Below are 19931 nucleotides of genomic sequence, written 5' to 3' on the forward strand. Positions count from 1 at the left end.
TTTAGATCTCGTAAAAGAAAAAAAAAGGAAGTTTTCAGTTAAAAAATCAATCAAATTGTTATATGATCGTTAATTTATAGTAATAATAAACAAAAAAACTCAGGAAATTTGCCTCACATTTTTAAATTTGTATTTAATCTATTGCTAATATCTATCGTAAAAATTGAAATTTTAAATATCTTCCAAAATTTTCATAAGGAATAGATTTTCCCCCAAGGTTTGTCTATAGAAGGTGAGAGAGCTTAAGATCAAGCCGTTCGTCACTATGGCTGGATTACATAACTACAAACAATGGGTCGGGTCTGAGCGATATGAGCTGGAGATATACCCACCCAAGTTGGGTCGGTAGGATATCTGCGTTTATTTTGTAGAAGTAGGCCTGGTTTGTCCCAGCCCCAAAGGGGTTTGACGTAGTGGGATGGGGCCTAGGCCGCTAGCCAGGCAGTATAGGTTCAATTCCCATGGGTGTCACCCCTTGCGCAAGCCGATGCATGGCGACTCCCTGGGAACAAGGGATGAACCAACAAAGTTTTACACTGCAGGACAGTGAATCGTACGACAGACTGAGCCAGCGCTGCTAGGTCTCTTATCGTAGGGGCGATTTTTTTATGTAGATATAAAAAAACAAAAAAGCCTGGTTTGTCTCAAACTCAGTGTGACAAATATCGCGAGATTTATGAAAATCTTGCGATAATATTGCAAGAAATTGCCTGAAAGTTTAAAACGGCAATTTCTTGCGAGATTTTCAAAATATGGTGAGATTTATGAAAAAAACATAAATACCATGATTTAAACTCGGTATTTACATTTTAAACGACTATTTATAGCAAAAAAATCATGTATTTTTATTTTTAAATAATTTTTATTAATATTTTTTTATAAAAATAATTTTTATTAATGTTTTCTTATACAAATAATTGTAATATTTTTTTATTTATTTTTTTATTGCCGAGATTTTGCCAAAAAAAAACATGAGATTTATGGATTTTTTCAATTTCTAGCGAGTTTTTGAAAAACAAGAAATTGCCGATAAAAACGTTTGTCACTATGCCCAAACTTCTATAGGACAGCCTAAGATCCAATACTGGTCCGACTTTAAGTTGGTTGGAGTTGAGACTTTGGTCTATACTCGGTTGGATCCGGCCCCAACATATACAGCTTTCAATTATCCAAGCAAGGTCCTTCAAAAACAAACTGGAGTCCGGCACGCCTAGGTAGCAGGTATGACTCAAGTTCAACATTTTGACTATTTTTTTATATTGAGATTATTAATCAATGTCACAAAAATCAGTATCGAGGTTTTCATCTTTGAGCAAAAATCTGGCAATAAATTAATAAATTTGTTTCATGAGAAGATCTAGGGATGGCAGTGGGGCGGGGGACAAGGTCTCCACCCCCGCCCCGCCTCAAGATTTTATCCTCCATCCCGGGCCGGGATGGATTTTATCCTCCACCTCTGCCTTCATCCCCGATTCAAACGGGGATGAGGCGGGGCGGGGATGGGGCGGGGTGGGGAAAAGTGCACGTCCATCCCCGGACGGGGATGGATTTTAACCTTCGTCCCCGCCTCCATCCCCGTTTCATACCCTTTATCCCAGGTCCAAACGGGGCGAGGCGGGGCAGGGCCCCACTTTCCCCCCGGTCCACTGCCATCCCTAAGAAGATCTCAGAAAAATACCCACATATATAGAATTAATCATTATATTTTCAAGACAATGCCACCCATTCTGAAAAATATTACTATTTTTTTATATTTATCATCTTCTCAAGGAAAACACTGAATGGGGCCCCACCAGAACCTTGCTTTATGTGGCCCACCTCCAAAAGCTACGGAACACTCGCGCCTAGTGGGGTTTGATCCAGTGCCTTCATCTCAGCACCCTCACAACCACTCTGCTGGCCACACTGGTGACCCCCGGGGTGGTATACTTCCTAAATACTCATTAGATAACCCTTTGAATTGGTGTTGCTTTCTTGAAAATGAACATCTATGAAATAGCATATCAAATAAGGTCCTGAACCATGAATCTCCGGTCCTGAGGGGGTTGGCATAGTGGCTGTTATACGGGCACCAACGGGGGGCTCCGCTTGTCTGGCAGGCGCAGTTAGTTCACCTCACCTTGTGTTGGGATGTTGCAAGTTCGAACCCCAAATGGTATGGTTGTATAACTGGTCGGGGTCTGCCTAACCCTGGCTTTCTCTGTCGAAAAAGGCTGTTAGAGACGGGCAGCTGAGGTTTGAATCTTGGGTCTCATATTCGAGTGAGCCAAAGCCCAGCAGTATATGCCTTATGGGTGAGGGTCCTAGCCTTGGAACTTTACACCTCTGGGATAGCGACCATGTCTTCAGTCCAGTCCAGGACGCAGTTTCTTCGGGTTATAAATGAAAAAGAAAAAACAAAGGAATATTCCTCGAAGTAGGCCCCTCACCTGATCCTCTCTTAACTTTAGGGATGCAAATGGGCCAGGAATTGGCCTGGATCCAAATTGAATCAGACTCATATTTCTTCATCCAGAATACATATTTAAATCCAAGTCGAACTTGTTTATTTGGATTCGAATTTAAATGGAGTAAACAAATATGATCAGATCTAGGTTGGAATCAGGTATAACCTGATTAGTTTTAACTTTTTCACATAAAAATCGACATATTTTATGGGTTAGCCAAGCGTTGAAATTAGTCAAACTTAAAACTTAGATCCATTGTTAGGTCAAGCTCAACTCGACCCGATTTACAGTGCTTCCCTTTCTCCACATTTTTTGGCAGTTGGGTGGAAAATGGCAGGGTTATTATACAAAAATACAGATAATTTGTGAAGATGGATGCTTCATGGATACCCGAATGGGGGCTCCCTTGGTTAAGATGGTGCAATAGTTAAAAGAATATGGTTCAAACCTGAATGAGAAGAAAGCTGTTAGAAAAGTTTTAAAATTGGTGATTTTGTTCCCACCAAAAGTGCTTTAATAAGTTTAGTCCCATATCTAAAAGAAATAATTTTTTCTAGTGGTTTAAATAGAGGGTTTGTTCTTTATTCTTTACTTTGGTAATCTATGTGTCTTGGGGTGGCTTGTGAACGTTGCTACGCATTGTGCAGGAATGGACATGTCGTTTTGCGTGTGCGCAAGGGCGCTTGAGGCACAATGTGGCGTTTTGATGATGCACTTTGCATTCTCGTTGCAAAGGCCTGTTTTGCAAAACCTTTTGGTTTTAGATTGTTTGGCCTTTTAAACGGTTTTAACATGCTTTTATGGTGCATTGTGACTGTTAGACGGTTTTGAAGGCCTTTGAGCACAGTCAAAGGTGGGTGACCATTTAGGGACCTTTTTCATCCTTATTTCAACTCATCGAATTTATGGCCATTAATCTCATTTATCGCAAAATGTTTTGATTTTTCTAAAAAATCAATAAATCTCTTCCTTCTTCCGTCTTTTGGGGATAAGAATTTTCTGACTCTCCAGTCTTCTTCTTCCTTTCTTCTTGATTTGGCTTGCATAGTTCAAGTGTGGTAGAGATTATCTGTTCTTGCGAAGCAGTGACTCTCTTGAGGTTCAAGCCTAGTTGTATCCTGGGAACTCAGTCACAACAAACCCCTTTTCACATCTTCAAAATTCTTGGAGTAGGGCAATTGAAGTTCTAAAGATAGCGATCTTAAGAACGTGCCTCTAAGCTTGAGATCTCTTTTCTTAAATCTTGTTTTGTCACAAAGTTGTAGTAACAAAAGCATCATCGCGCATACACACAAAAGACTCAAAATTTATGTGGTTTAGGTTCAGATCTGAACCTACATCCACGATTATAACTCTCTCTCTCTCAAAACAGAGAGGGTGTTGCGTGTGCACCCCCAGAACTTGCACTGTAGCTATAGTGCATGTTTCGGGGTCCCCACTGAGCGTCGTGTGGCGCTCAGTGGGGTGTACGGGGGCATTGTACACCACCGTACATCAGCCTGCAGGATGTACGACGGTGTACAACTCTCCCGTACACCCCACTGAGCGCCACACGGTGCTTGGTGGGGACCCCGAAATATGCACTGTAGCTACAGTGCCACACGGTGCTTAGTGAGAACCCCGGAATATGCATTGTAGCTACAGTGCGTGTTCCTTGGAGGAACATATAACCTGCCCGCCTCAAAACGTGAGAGAGGAGGGTTTACTTGTTTTTTTATAGAGTCGCTTTTTCTTATTTTCAATAGATGCAATTGTTTCTTTTTCTTATTTTCAATAGAATACAACTCTTTCTCTTTCCTATTTTCAATAGGAATCTTATAGGTTTTATTGAAAAACTTAAACTTGGACTCCAAGGTTTTGAGTTCTTGATTAGGTAAGACTATAGTTTCCTATACCAATTCATCTTGATCTGATCCTTAGCTTGTCTAGCACGACACTCCTGCCTACATCTTGGAGGTGCCGGACTATATTGGATTGGATACATTATCTTGACCTGACCCGATCTCTTCTCTACAGCCCCCCCTCAAGTTCAATGAGATTCTCCCACATTGAACTTGTGACACAACTTTATGACCTTGATAAGGGGCTTAGTCAATATATTTGCAACATGATCTTTTGAGGATATGTACTTCACTATCAGCTGACCCTTTGCAATTTTATCCCGTACAAAGTGGATATTAATTTTTATATGATTGCTTCGATTGTAGTACACTGGATGAGCAATGAGACTCACCAAGATTGTCGCACCATAAAATAGGTGTATTATGTATTTCAATTTTATATTGGAGACATGCAATTTCAGTTGTGGCTTGCTTCTTTTGACTACAGGTTACAAGATCAAGTTCTAGAAAAACTGATCATCGCCCAGCCCAGCATCGAAGTATGTACTTGACCCCAATTCTTTTGGGTTGCTAGTAATAATGATGTCATTCATATAAATCAAGATATACATAATAAACTTTTCATTTTTTCACACAAACAAAGATGTGTCGGTCAGTGTTAGCTCATGTAAAACTCAGATGCAACAAATACAAACTTGGCTGAAAACCAGGCTCTTGAAACCTGTTTCAAACGATAGAGACCTTTCAAGTTTATAAACATGATTAGGAAAGCAAGAAACTAAGAGGTTGTTGCATATAGACTTCTTAAAATAGATATCTATATGTATGAAAACATTTTGAACATCCAACTGCCTAATATTCCAACAATTACTCATAACAACAAACTATATTCTTTAGCTGTCTTATATCTTTCAAGAGTGACATCAGCATGACGTTTTATCTTGAAAATCTATTTACACTTAATTATATTTCCAAAAGTATAAAAGTACATGTATAATTTTTCATGAGAGCTTTGTACTCAAGTTTCATATCCTCTTTTCACTTAAGATGATTGGCAGCTTCTTTTAAGTGTACCAGTTTCATCATCCTTAAGGAGGTAAGTGAGGAGAACATTTGGAATAGGATATTTGCTGGCTTGGTAAATTTTGGGTTTTAGAGTTTCATCTTGAAAGAGCAAATAGGAACAACCGATTGGGTTTCAAGTGCATGGCTTAGTTGAATATGGTCACTAGGACTTAAGGAACTTGTGGGAGAATTTTGTAGAGAGAGAACTTTGGCCTTCTTCACTACTAGTTTTATGGTTTGAGGATTCAACTAGGATAGGTTCATGGTTTTAAAGACCTACGGGTGGTGAGGTGAATGCAAGAAGAAGAATAGTTTGGGTCTCTATATATGGTTCTTTTAGAAAAGTCATGATCTTAGGCAAGGTTGTTAAATGCGATGAGGCGAAGCGAGGCGTTGAGCCTGCGCTTCGCCTCTGAGGCGTACGCCTCAGGTACTGAGGCGTACGCCTCTCACAACTGGAATGGAAGTGAAGCGGTGGGAGGGGAGGCAGTAAGAGAAGGACCACCCGCCCAGCTGGTACGGAAGCGAGGGATATGCCGGTCGTCCGGTGGTCGGAGAAGACTGAGCAGCAGCTGCAGCATAGCAACTCCGGTGGTCGGTGGTCACAACTGGTCAGAGGTTGATGAGGGGCGCATCACAGCAACGCCTCAGTACCTTGAGCGTGCGCCTCGCCTCTTAGGCGTACGCTTCAGGTACTGAGGCGTACGCCTCTCACAACACTGATCTTAGGTTTAATAGATGCGGCAGGTTGGTTTTTAAAAGGAAAGGTTTCTTCATCAAACACGACACTCTTGGATGTAAAGACGCACCTAGTTTGAGGGTTAAGACCATAATAGTCTCAATGTTAAGAAGCATACTCCACAATGATCAAACTTGTATTGCAATTTATGCTTTCTACAATTACTTTCATAAATTTGTAATCAGGAGCTTTATTAAACAAAACTTATAGGGGGGGGGGGGGCTTGTACTTCAAGATTTTGGTAGGCATGCGATTTATAAAATATTATACATCAGTCTAAAAGCATAAAACCAAAATGTAACAAGGACATTAGCACGTGCCATAAGAGATAAACTAGTGTCAATAATGTATCAGCCTCTCTACACTACGATTTTGACACGTTATATGATGACCAATGCCACTTTCATTTAAAAACTAAATTGAGAGCTTGAAACTCTCTTCCCCAATCTGAATGAAAAAAATGTAGATTCATAAGTAATATCTTCAACCAACTTATTGAAACTTTAAAGAGCAACCAAACCTTCGGATTTTTGCTTAAGTAAATAAAATTAAACATATTTGAATAAACCATGCAAAAATAACATATCTCAAACCCCGTGTCACTAACTACGAGTATAGGACCCCACAAAAAAAAAATAATATCAAGAGGTTCACGAATCAAATGAGACGATTGAATTAGAAAGTGACTCTCATTTGCAAAGGCAGATGAGATTTAGTTTCTCACAGGTTACTTTTTATGTTTGGTTGAGACCCCATGTGATTCTGAATCGTTGATTCTGAATCATTCTTAAAGGAGCAACCAAACGTGCCCTTGGTCTATGTCACAAAGACACGAGATATACCATTTCAGTGTATACTTTATTAAAAGTAGCATATAAGTGGTCACCACACGAGGGCAAGTTTGAGTATCCCTGCAACGTAGTGACGTGGCACTTTGGTTGGTTTTTATGGGAGGTGGGATACATTGAGCCACATTGCCTTATCGATCCCACAATTATTGGAAGCGTCTCCTTAGGGTGCCGGGGAAGCGTGCTTCTGAAGTGGGAAGCACCACGCTTCCCTCAACAAAAACATGCTTCCTATTTGTGGGAAGCATTCTTCACACTCGCTTCTCAAAGTGCATCTTTTCGTAGTTCTTTTGTTTCCCACTCCCTTCTTTGTGTTTCACCCTTGCTTCCTCTCTTTTTTTTGTACGTGTTTTTCATGTTATTAATTATTATTTTTGCTTCCTACTAGCTTTCTGCTTGTTTTTCCCTTATTTGGATTCTCACACACTTCTACAATAGCTTTCAAAACAAATCCTGCTTCACGCTTCATACTACTTTTTAACACTCACTTCCCATATCTATTCTGCTTCCTGGTAACTATGGCTGTTACTATGGTTGGTCCCTTGGACAGGCAGTTGCAATTGTACAAAAGATAAACACAGATGGCACTATAAACATACTTAAGTATATTACGCAGCCATTATGTTACATCTCTATGTACGTGAACTTCTCAAAGATCCCCAACATCAGTCCCTCCACCATAGTTTCTATATCCAGCCTTGCATTTCTGAGGTTCACTTAATCCCATCCCATCAACATCTTCCTCACCTCCTCCTCAATCTTCTTTCCATGGCCATCATCTAGGAGGATTCTGTAGACCTCCCACTCTCGATTGTCAATCATGTGTCTCCCGATTTCAGCCTGGCATGATGTATTAGGAGATTAGTATGGAAAGCATAAGATGAAAAGAAAGAGCAGGGGATCTTCTCTACCTCATTTGAAGCATCTTATCACAAGTTTAAATACCCATTAGTAGCAGCACTTTTTTAAGCATTGGTAGGACATCATTGTATGCTATTTTGTAGTATCCAATGCTTAAAACAATGACATCTTCACAAGTACACCTTCCACAACATAATGCAAAGACCACAGTCACTGGAATACTGGTGATCATTATGCCAACAAGGTGCAGCCACAATAAAGATTCTCCAAATTGGGTATGTGTTGACATGTTCAGCAAACAGAGAAAGAAAGAGTAAGGGAAAAGAAGACATACAGAGAAGATGCATATCTTGAGCTTTGTGAGAGCAAGGGTTATATCATAGAATACCAATGGCCGACCCCGGCCGGATAATTCGACCATATTGGCAACCAGAAGCTCCACATCAGGCCCTCTACTCACCACCTTCACTTGTAGAGGCTGAAGCACCTCTGTCCGCAACCTGGAACACAAAGCCTTCTGCTTCTCCGAATCAGTGATCTTCTTCCCATCTGCCTGCATTATGAACAGCTCCACCTCACACTTGCCATGCTCCTTTGAAGTAAACCTCCCGTAACACACTTGTATATTGCAATCCTTCATAGTCCTCATGGTGTCATGCAGGAGGCCTTTATGATCAAAACAGAGGATCTGAACAACCGTGTGGGACGGGCTAATCGAATTATCCACGGTGATCAAAACACTAGCATCTGCACTCCGATTTCTGTTGAATGTTTCTTCAGTGATTGAAGATGAGAAAATAGATGAAGAGGAGGCTTGTTGGCAAATGACCATCTCTGGACCAACCAATTCCAGTTCACAACTTATCATGGATCCTCCCAAAGCGCTTCTTAGCTGCTCATATGTTTCATTCCTCCTCCTTTCTGTGTGGAGCAATTCCCTGTCAAAACAAGAACTTAAGCATGCAAACTTACTCCAACCATATGGTACTTACCTGCATGCACGAGTGTCATGTTTGTTTATCAACCGTTGTTTTGGCATTCGAGTTTGATTAAATACAATTATAGCCAGAAAACATGACAGCCACTGTATCTCTCACACTAGATGACATGAATTGAGATATATAAAGATCTCTTTTCAACAAACTCAAAATACAAACATCATAAGGAATACCAGTTGTACATCAAACTGTTTCTTCTTTTTTCTGAACTTTTCTTTTGCAATCAAGTTTGAATTAACATAATTACAGCTAGAAAACCGCCTCATCACCGACCGACCGGCCTCCCGTAGGTAAAACCCTTGAGGTCCCCATTGCCCACCGTGGAGTACACCCAGCTTTGACCTTAAGGCAAGGGACGCCACCCGTGGGCACTGTGGGTTTTGAACTTGTGACGTCCTATCAACTTCGTGGAATTTCACAAGTCGCCCCTACCAGATGAGCGGAGCCCTTGTGGGCGACAGCCATAGTTTCTTTAACATTCTATTTGGCATGAATTGAGAAGCACGGCATTAACCATTAAGTTCCCCTCTCTAAGAGGTCAATGAACTCAAATACCCACATCATAAAGAAGCCAATTTGTACAACAAATTAATTTTTTCCAGATAGATCCAGCACAATAGAGAGAGGGGAGTTATAGCCTCTTTAACATCATATATGACTCACTTGGTTAAGGTAGCATGACAAGATTCTTAAAGGGCCACAAAACCATATGCCTAAAGAGGATCAAATGCCCATGGACTGTAAAGAAAGAGGCCAAACCTGCTATCTGTTACAAAGAAGAGATCCATAACCATCCCATCCGGAGTAGTTGAGACCTTCACTTTTCTGATGGTGAGCTCAAGCTCACAGAGAGCCTGACTAACATCTGCTCTCGGATTGAAACAAATAGGGTAAACAACCAAACGAACAAAAGATAAAACTAAGAAAAGAAGAACCAACAGACAACAAAACACAAGATTACCGTGCAGAAGACCCCTCCGATCCAAGGAACAGAGCTTCAGCATGTAAACTTCCGACGGTTTCGCCTGAATTTCTTGCCGGAGATACAAAGAAGTGGCCGAAGAGCACGACGGGCACGCGGACAAGAGGCGCTTCTTCAGATTGCGCCACCTTATAGGCCGCCCGAGGGGGCAGGGAACCACCCAGAAAACCAAGTAACACCATTTCCCATCGGTCGAAACGTGTAAGAACAACATCAACAAATCCCTTTTTCTAAGAAAACCGATCGATTTTGGGATACCCACAAAGAAGAAAACTGAGAAAAAAAGAGAGTTACCTCCTCGAGTAATGCTCAAGCCAAATTGCAGAATTATACTGCAGAGATCGCATCCGAGTCCAGTTTTGTCCGGGCAATTGACGGTGACGATTGTGGGATCTCCTTCCTTGCGGCCATTTCTAATGAGAACTACGTCTTCGTCAGGCTGAATCCCCATGTTGGTCACCGCTCTTTTGCCCCTTCTCACCGGAAAATCTCAGAAAATCTCGAGTTTTGCCTCCTTTCGAGCACCACCATCGTGGTTTTTTTTCTGAGGGGGAGGCAAGGAAGAAGGAAAAACGGGAGTTTCGTACGTTAGAACCTCCTAACAAAGGGGAGCGAAGCACTCACTCTCTCTCTCTCTCTCAATATATACATTCAGGAGGGGATCCGGTCATGTTTGGCATCCTCACATGTTGGTGATATTGAATCTCAACTGTTGATCTCACCTCAACGCGGATACGTTACCCTCGCTCTGACAGCACCTCACAGGCTGCTGCCGTTGGGGTCGACTACTCTAGCCTGCGATGCTACCTCTCAGTTTGTGATCAACGGTGGAGAATCGATATCACGATACTGCAGTGATATAACATTGCTTTCTTTAAACTGCCTTCTTGGTTGGTCTTTTCAACTCTTTCAACTCCCTTTAAAAAAGGGAAAAAGAAAAAAAATCCTACCGTTCGTTATTGCTCTTGGTTTGAGTATCTTAATCTCTTGATTTTAGGAATGAATAAAGAGAAGTCAGGCACGTGGCGGTATAATGTTTTCAGCCATATGATGTAACAAAATTTGTATTTTAAAGGTTGATTTATCGGAAAAAAAAAGTTCCTTTGTTTGTATATCAAGGGCAACTTATTCGGTGAAGAGTGCAAGCTAATATCAACATAGATAACCTAACATCACAGGTGAGAGGATTGGATCCTTTTTGTCATGTCCTTGCCCAACCAACTGCATATGCATCAAGCAAGAGTTGAATCAGACAACTGGTTTTGGTTATGGTCACGCTACGTTAACCAATTTTACAAATCTAATGTTCTTGGGAAATTGTAGATAATGAAAAACCAACAACAGAACATTTTTTTTTTTTGAGAAATATTCACAAATTAAAAGTTAAAATATGAAACTATAAAAAGATGAAATTGTTTTTGTCGTATTAATATGATGATAAAGTTCAATATTATCAAAGCAAATGATATTTTGAGAATATCTTGTTTTAAGAAAATGATGACTTTGGCAATATTACAATGCATTACAATACTTTTAAAATGATCAGAGCATCCCCAACTTGACTATCTATATACACACAGAGAGAGAGAGGATCAACATTAATACTCATGAAGATCAACAAAATGTTGAACCCATGAACCGAACAAGTAGAAAACAAAACTAAAATATAGAAAAAACAAAGCTAAAGAAAAAGAAACTACAGACAGCTAGCAACAAAACAACAAAGCCAACTCAACCAGGATCCGCAGAATTAGAAGAAACCACCGCTCAGTGAACGTCGTTCAGATGAGAGGAGAGGTCTCTAAGATGCATACGTAATATTGCATACACATCAACCAGGATTTTATGGACAAGATAATTAAAGATAACCGAAATTTGACAGCAAGTAGCATCATTGCGTGCCATCCAAACAAACCACCAAGTAGTAAGCAACCACGTCTTCCAGATCAGTCTCCACCGCTTGCATCGTCTAATTTCAATAGGGCCCAGGAGAAGATCAAGCGCAAAAGACTCCTCTTTGATAATTACGTTCGGAGATCTCCACGTCCTATTAAATAGGGCCACAAAGATTGGGCAGGACCAAAATAAATGAAAAGTAGTTTCTTCAGCAGCTTGACACAACACACACCAACTTGGAAACTGAAAGCCCAACTTCTTTAAATAACTGTGAGTCTGAACCCTATCATGCAAAATTAACCAAGCCAATAACCGAAATCTTGGAGAAGGGCCCTTACCCCATAACGCACACTCAGGGAACCAATCTGCCCCTGGAGGGAGCAACGATTTATACACTTTGTAGGTGTGGCGTAATCACCCATTGCAACCACTGATCATAATTTTCAGCATCCCCAGTTTGATCTCTGAAGGACGATAAAGAGAGAGAAAGAGAGAGAGAGAGAGAGAGAGAGAGTCAACAACCATGGGTAAGTTGGCCAAACAAGACCAGGGAAATGGTGAGAATGGGTTGGGTATAGGCAGGGTCATGCAACCTATGTCACAAAGATATGGGTACAACTTCATGTATGACACAAGTTTAAAACTTGTGTGATCTTTTTTTACTATAGGCAAGAACACATTTTTTTTATTTTTAATCAATAAAAATTATTTTTATATCTGAATACATAAAAATGCATTATCAATAAAATATGAAAACTATTAATAAATACTAACATAGTGATTCTCTGTGTTACAGTGACATATAGCTTAGAACATCTACGCCATCCAGTAAATCTAGAAAGTAGGTAAACCCTTGGTCAAATATCATCCATTTCTCTGATAGCTAATGTTGTTAAAATCGGTTAATTAGGTGAATCGGTTTCTTAAAAAGAAAACCTAAGAATCAAATTGAGTATATTCGTTTATGAATCAACAACTTTTTACCATCAAATGACGAGTCATTTGAAGATAAAAACAAATAAATTTTTTTAACCCCCCTTAAAAGAATATTAAAATTTTAACCCAAAGGTGATATCCCATGAATTTTACAAGCAGAATGAACCAAAGGGGGCCATCCCTACAGTTTGCTAAGTGCTTATCTTATTCGATACGAATCAAAAAAATCTCATGTTTGTTCAAAAAATCCAAGCAGACCCACTTCTTTGAGTGGGGGCACCTGCACTAATCCAAATGATCATGCTCTAAAATCCATCTCCTAAACCTGCACCATCAGGTCACCTCTATGTCAATTTTAAGTCCACCAAAGGGTAATTGTGGGACTGGTTGCGCTTATCGCGGGTTTCAGATGCGATCCACGTCGATTTTGACCTGGAATTGAAAGAGGAACCGAAATCCGGTGTGAACCCATACCAGTTGATAGTGATATTTTTGTGGCTAATTAACATGCTTTCTCTTTCATCAAAAGAAGCATCACATTCCTAGTTTTTTATTTTTATTCTTTTTTTTTTGTCAAAAGAAATTCTAAGCATTTGAGTTGGTGTTCCCGGGGATCATCAAGAATGTCATGTTAATTATGTGAAGAAAGAGAGGGAGAATGTACTGATCATATTAATTAATCAATTGAAGTTGCCTTTTTATTATTATTTTATGATTGTTTTTGTTCTTGGGGTATATATGTTCCGGACCACCATGTTTTTCTGATGTATATATTACCAGAAGCTACATTTGCTTCTAAGCCCATGACAATATAACCACTTTAATATAACCATGGTCCCCTTTTCTTAGCTTGTCTATTGTGTGATATCAGACGTGCAACCCAACCATTAGGATGCCAACGGGTTCGGAATATCCTGATCCTGATCCTGATCCTGACCCATACTGGATTCAAGAGGATCCGGTTTGGTAGAGGTTCAATTAAGAATTTGGATCAGACTCACAGGATTTTTTTTGACCCATAGGCTTCCAATGGTAGGCTGGGACAGACCTGTGTCTGGAGCGAGTACTAGCACACCAGAGTTGGGTCCGGTTCAGATCCAACCAACTCTGCCAATTGGGTCAGGATCCAACCAGATGCGCTCACGCCGAGCTGCACTACTAGCGTGGACGCCATCATATTAATAAAAGTTAAAAATAGAAAAATAACGGTAAGCCAAATACTCGGGACAACTTTAATTTTTTTGTTTTTCTCACATTTTTACTAGCAAATATGAGCAAAAAATAAAAGGATAATTATTAGAAAAGTAGGTAAAAAAGAACAAAAGTATACAATATGAAAAGTAAACTAGCATGTTTTTCTATGACAGCTGATATCGTAGTAAAATTTTAAACGATAATATCATGATATTTTTTAAAAAATGTGATATTTTGTCAGTTGAAAGAAACTTCTGGAATACCACATTTTTATCGTGATGTTCCCATAATATCACCGGCATTTGTCACGGTGGATGCTAAATACCTAGCTTGGTTGCGTAACAAATTTAATGCATTTTTATATAAATGGCAAATATATATGAAAAGCACCGCAAGTGGTGACTCACCCAATCGCGAGTAGGGATGGCAGTGGGGCGGGGCGGGATGGGACGGGGCAGGGGACAAGGTCTCCACCCCCGCCCCGCCTCAAGATTTTATCCTCCACCCCCCGCCTCCATCCCTGGCGGGGAATGGATTTTATCCTCCATCCCCGCCTTCATCCCCGTTTCATGTCCTCCATCCCCGGTTCAAACGGGGATGAGGCGGGGCGGGGTGGGGATATTGCGGGAAAAAGTGGCTGGGGCGGGGATGAGGCGGGGGCGGGGCGGGGCGGGGAAAAGTGCACGTCCATCCCCACCTCCACCCCGGGACGGGGATGGATTTTAACCTTTGTCCCTGCCTTCATCCATGTTTCATACCCTTCATCCCGGTCCAAACGGGGCGAGGCGGGGCCCGCTTTCCCCCGGTCCACTGCCATCCCTAATTGCGAGAGCAGATCAGGTGATCTGTCAAATCACTTTATGGTGATCTGACATCTTCACTGTCCCTTTTTTCATCCCACAAGGACTGTGGACGGTGAGGATGCCAAATCACTTTTCGCAGATCAAGTGATCTGCTCTGCCCAGTCGCTCTGCGGATCGGGATCACACAGATAAAGTTGTCCTTGTGAAAGTGATTTATGTGATTGGCATTCTCAAGCATTTACTTTCTCATGTTTGCTTTTAGCTTGTGAATTTGACTTGCGTGAAAATTTATAATATAAGAATATGTCATGTCTACACTTTCACAAGTTTTGAGGCTTCAACATTGACCTATGAGAATCACAATCATGGGTTGTATTTTTTCATGTTTGCAATGCCTTTGTGCAGGTTTTAAAATGTGACTCAAAGTCACAAGGAACCTGTGAAAGTCACAGTGACAAAAGTTGAAAAAAAAGGCAAAATCTTGGCAGCCAAAAACTCATGAAAAATAAATTCTTTTGGTAAATCTTGAAAATAAAAAATAAATTAAAAATATAAAAAGTAATTTTTATGAATAAAAAAAAACCACATGATTTTTGTACAATAATATAATGTTTAAAGTATGATATTTATATTTATGACAAAAAAACATGAGAAATTACGTTTTTATTTTTCAGGTAACTTTTCTCAATACTTTCTTTGAACAGTTTTTTTTCTCAATATTTTTCATAAATCTCGGGAGGTTGTTAAATGAAAAGTTATAAAATCTCAGGTATTGCAAACATGTGGTTAGTGACTGTCTTTTTCAAGCAAAAAGTAAGTGGCTAAGTCTAAGCTGAAAGCATTCACATCACGTGTCACTTGGGTCACCTACGTGCCTCTGTTGTTGGCTATTAAGAAGTATATTTGTGCATTAAGCACATGATCTTGGGGACTGTGTGGACCCAATGAAGGGTGATGTGTTGTTAATGCACACATTTTTGTACAATCATATTGCTTGTTTTCTTTAGAATAAATGTGTTTGACTTGAAAAACTCGTGTGGGAATGAAAGTTGGGATGGAACGCAAAATTTTGAGGCCTCCGCCACATTCCACTACCATCCCTACTTAGACATGGACATAATTTTCATAAAAATTATAAAAAAAAAATTATTGGAAAATTTTAATTTAGGCCCTAACATTTGCTCTTAATCTCAAAAAACACCTTCTCCCTCAGGCCTGCTGTTTTTTTTTTTTTTACTTTATTAACTGCTAATTAGAGACAAAAAGATTAACCTTCATCATATAGAAAATCATGGTTTGTTTAAGTTTCTATATTACCCTTTGGAGTTAAAAAAAATATTTATCCATCATTCGAGGGTATTATTATCATTTGACTCAATTTAGTTGAGTTTTGATCTGAAATAATGGGGAAAGATAACAGTAGGTCTGTTCGGTAGTTTCCAAAAAGAGTGAGAATCTCATGTCAGTAAATTGAGCAACGTAAGACCCTTGTATGTGATTAGAGGCAAGTGGTTGGCCCATAGGTGGTGTTCATTACATGGAAGGTAGGGGTGTCAATGGGTCGGGTTTGGTTGGGACCCAGGTGAAACAAGATTTGGACCAAATTTTCAAGTATAGTATCGGGTCTGGACCTGAATCTAATCGGATACATTATAAGAAAAAATCATACCCGAACCCGATAAGAACTACATAAACCAAACCCAGTAAAACCACAATTTTTATGATATTTATATTGAAAATTTGTGGGTCTTAATCGGAACTTGGGCCGGGTCTGGGTCTGGTATAAAAATTCACAAACTATACATGGGTTCATGTATTAATCAGACCTTCGGGTATGGACCCAAGTCTTAATCCGGCCTTCTTATATGTCTCCATACCCAGATCCTATAGACTTTGGTTTGAGTCTGGTTCAAAAAAACCATGCCCATTGACACCCCTAATAGAAGGTAGACCTAGATCCCGAACTGATCTAGTTGGGACCTATGTCATAGTAGAAGGAACTTGATGCAGAGCCTCTCGAGTACCAAAACATTCCAGACAAATTGGACCCTAATCCAACTCTCCAGACCAAATCAGGGCAGCGATACCAGACACGATCCAATCCAATTTAGGAATTTTCAGGTCCAATTGGATCCTCAGAGTAACCCATTTCTATCAATATTTATATTTAGCAGTATTGATTCTATTTTGGCAAGTTAGGAATCACATTTGATATTTCTTTTTATATTATATTATTTTTATTTTTATAGGAGCCAGATTCAACGGATCCGAATTCTATGAATCTGGATAGTTCTAGTACCCTGTAAAATCTTTTTGTTGCACTAGAGAGTCTACGGGGTAATTGGGTAGTTTTATTTTTATTTTTTTACAACTTTAATGTTGAATCCAAAGTAATATGTGTGTAAAGATCCAGTTTAAGTATTAGATCTTGTAACAAGATCCAATACCACCACTCGCATCCATATTAGTGCCCCTAGAGCTGGACCAATATGAACTTGGGTCAATGAAATTCAAAGCTTCTCTTAACCAGCCACATCAATCCATCCTCATTGGCCATGATTGAGGTGCCGCCCAGCTGGCCCAGTTAATTCAAAATGTGTGTTGTGCCATTGGGCCAACTTGAGGTGCAATGAGAGCTAAGACTTGTATGAAATAAGCTCCCTCATTGGCCTCAAGGAAGGTTGCCTCTCACGTGTCCAATGAGAGACCATGTTCTTTTTTTGAGCTTCTTAAATCCCAGCAAAAAATTTGGTGAGAAGGCGTTTGTTTTTCTTTTGGATGAAAATTCTGGAGAAAAGAAAAATGGTGGTATGAAAGTTGTTGGACACCCATCGGTTGTTGTGTGCATTAGAGACCTTGAAGTTGTCGTGAAGCTCACGTGGAGCTGAATCCGTGGCCATTCTTCCAGATATTTGTTTCTTGTTGAATTCCTTTATATTTTTTTGCATACTTGAATCGTTAGGGGTGTTGAATCTATGTTAACTTGTTGATTGACAGTTGTGTTTGTTCTTGTTTAACTAAAGTTTAAAAATAGAACACGTAACTTGTCATTCCAAGTGTTAATCGAGTTTTCATATATTTTTGTTTCTAACCAGAGTTAGGGTAAAGGATGAAGGGAATTTATCTGAGGTGAATGAACCCTAGAAGTGTCTTTGATTGCAGGTTGAACCTTCTCTAAAACTAATCGGCGTCAGAAAGAAAACATCTCTATTTTTTGGACTAAGTAATAGTCAGATGCGAGTGGATAAGCCCTCTGACAGAGTTCAATAATTTGGCGTGTTCTCCTAAATGGCTGAACAGAAAATTATGAGCTTTAGCTTGTTGTAAAGCTAACATCCGACCCAACAACTTTTAAGTTTATTAATAATTCTTAATCCATGTCGTGACATGTCTAAAAAGACTGGAAATCTCTCTTGTTTGAATGTGATCTGAGTTATTAAACTGCTTATTATATTTCCTGACAGAGCTTAGTATTTGAATCATATCATGATCAATACTACTTTGTTTGTCAATCTGTTTGCTACTTAGAAAAGATAAAAGCTTTAGTGTCAACTTTTATGTTTTAGACGATTTGTGATTCGTCTAGCTGTGCCTTCAAATCTGAACCTATTTTCTGCATGTTAAAGTCCCAAATTGTTATTTTGTTTAGTTTAACACAGAAAATACATCAACGTATTTTGGGCATAACTCCCTGTGGTTTTACCCGAAAAAAACCCAAATTTTGGCTTGTTCTAAAGATAACACAATTTCATACAAGTTTTCTATTTTGAGTTTCTTCAAACTCAGTCGTCTGAGGACTCAAAAATTCTCCAGACTTCGACAGACTCTCGATAAGTTGTTCACCCGATGGCCTGAGCATCCTGTCCGTGAGTTTTGACTAGAACTCTACCAAAGGAGCTATGTTCTGTGTTAAATCCTCTGCTCTGGTTCTGTTAAGATTTTATTTTTAACCCCCATGTTTTAAAATCATCTGGATCCAAACGAAACCAACCTGTTCTGGTTGTTTCCTGCGAGTTGATCCGTGACCCACTATTTGGAGTCTTTGATAACCTGTCTGGTGCACACACCAAAATCTGTGTTTTCAGACCTGTTGGAAGGATGCATTCATTGCGCATCTTTTTTTGTACTAGCACCATCTGTCGCTTCAGAGTGCCTCTGTCGCTAAACAAAGGCCGATTGAGTCATATTCAAACTCTTTTATTAAAAATATTCACTTCTGCGCGTTGAGATCCATTTGGATCTCGAATTGTGGATCGGCTTCATCGCTGACTTCGCATCAGAACTATTTTGTGGTCTTCATTGCCAACTCCGCATCAGAACTATTATGTGGTCTTCATCGCCGACTCCACATCAGAACTATTATGTGGTCTTGGAGTTGTCAATTTTTTTTCTTCAATTTGGGATTTCTTGGACTTCCACTCACTCACTGGCACACTTAATACCCAAAAGAAATCGACAACAACCCTACATCGAAAATCTGAAATCTCTGAATCAGTTGATTCAGGATTTTCATTGTGATAAGCCCCAAATCCCCTTTTCACTTAGGGATTTTCGGTCGTCCCCACAAAGCATGTCTGACTTACAGTACCTCTGAGGAAAAATAGACAGTAAAACCTACTTGTTTTGGGGATCTGAAAGTCGCTGTAGCAAGAGGATGGTTGTCGACGTCAGTTTCTCCTATAGTCGCGCTTGAAAAAGCGAGAGACAGAGGGTAGGAGAGAACGAGAGAGAGATAAGGGATGAGAGGCAGAGGAGAGTGAGAGAAACGAGAGGGAGAAGGGTAGCAAGAGGCAAAGAGGGTAGGTGAGGGCTCTAAATAGGGAGGGCGATCCCCGAAAAGAAAGAGGATTTCCACTCTCCACTCGGCGGCCTCACACCCCAACTGATTTGCACAACGTTAGGGTTTTGAAACCCTAACACTTTCCTTTTCTCTTTTAAGTATCGGGTTCAACCCTGTTGCGGCTGAACCCCTTTAACTTGTTTCTTTTGTTTTTTTTATAAGCATGCAGGCCGCGGGCCGGGTCTGAGATCCAGGTCCACCTACGGTTTTGGATCTGCACCACCCACACGATATGGATCCACGAGTTGGATCTGAATGGATCCAATCGTGGATCCCTTGATATACATACATATATATATATATATTTCATTTATTTTTTATTTATTTTATAAGTATATATATAAGGTATTGTACCTATATATATAGAGAGAGATCATATATGGATCCTGGATCCATAACTTGGATCCATGTCTGAATCACCCGAATTATGCCTTATTTATATAAAAAAATTCAAATAGTCAACAAAAAAATACAGTTATTA

At 39.9% G+C, this 19931-nt stretch overlaps 1 protein-coding gene across 1 annotated transcript; it reads right to left on the reverse strand.

Moving 5' to 3' along the window:
• Positions 1 to 7527: 7527 nt before the first annotated feature.
• Positions 7528 to 10361, reverse strand: LOC149819387 (ACT domain-containing protein ACR10-like). Its single transcript, XM_089984500.1, has 4 exons — positions 9761 to 10361; positions 9559 to 9664; positions 8136 to 8739; positions 7528 to 7780 (listed from the first exon to the last, which is right to left on the reverse strand). The coding sequence occupies exons 1-4, from the start codon at positions 10230 to 10232 to the stop codon at positions 7658 to 7660; spliced, it is 1305 nt and encodes a 434-aa protein (XP_089840626.1). The 5' UTR covers positions 10233 to 10361; the 3' UTR covers positions 7528 to 7657.
• Between the last annotated feature and the right edge of the window lie 9570 nt (positions 10362 to 19931).

This window comes from Nuphar pumila, chromosome 13 (assembly GCF_984573655.1).
Source record: "Nuphar pumila chromosome 13, dmNupPumi1.hap1.1, whole genome shotgun sequence".
Taxonomy (NCBI): domain Eukaryota; kingdom Viridiplantae; phylum Streptophyta; class Magnoliopsida; order Nymphaeales; family Nymphaeaceae; genus Nuphar; species Nuphar pumila.

Coding starts and splice junctions, on each gene's coding strand:
- LOC149819387 (XM_089984500.1), bottom strand. CDS start 10,232: ATGGGGATTCAGCCTGACGAAGACGTAGTTCTCATTAGAAATGGCCGC. Junction 8,740..9,558: donor TTCTTTGTAACAGATAGCAG/GTTTGGCCTCTT, acceptor TTGTTTTGACAG/GGAATTGCTCCACACAGAAA. Junction 7,781..8,135: donor TCAAGATATGCATCTTCTCT/GTATGTCTTCTT, acceptor ACATCATGCCAG/GCTGAAATCGGGAGACACAT.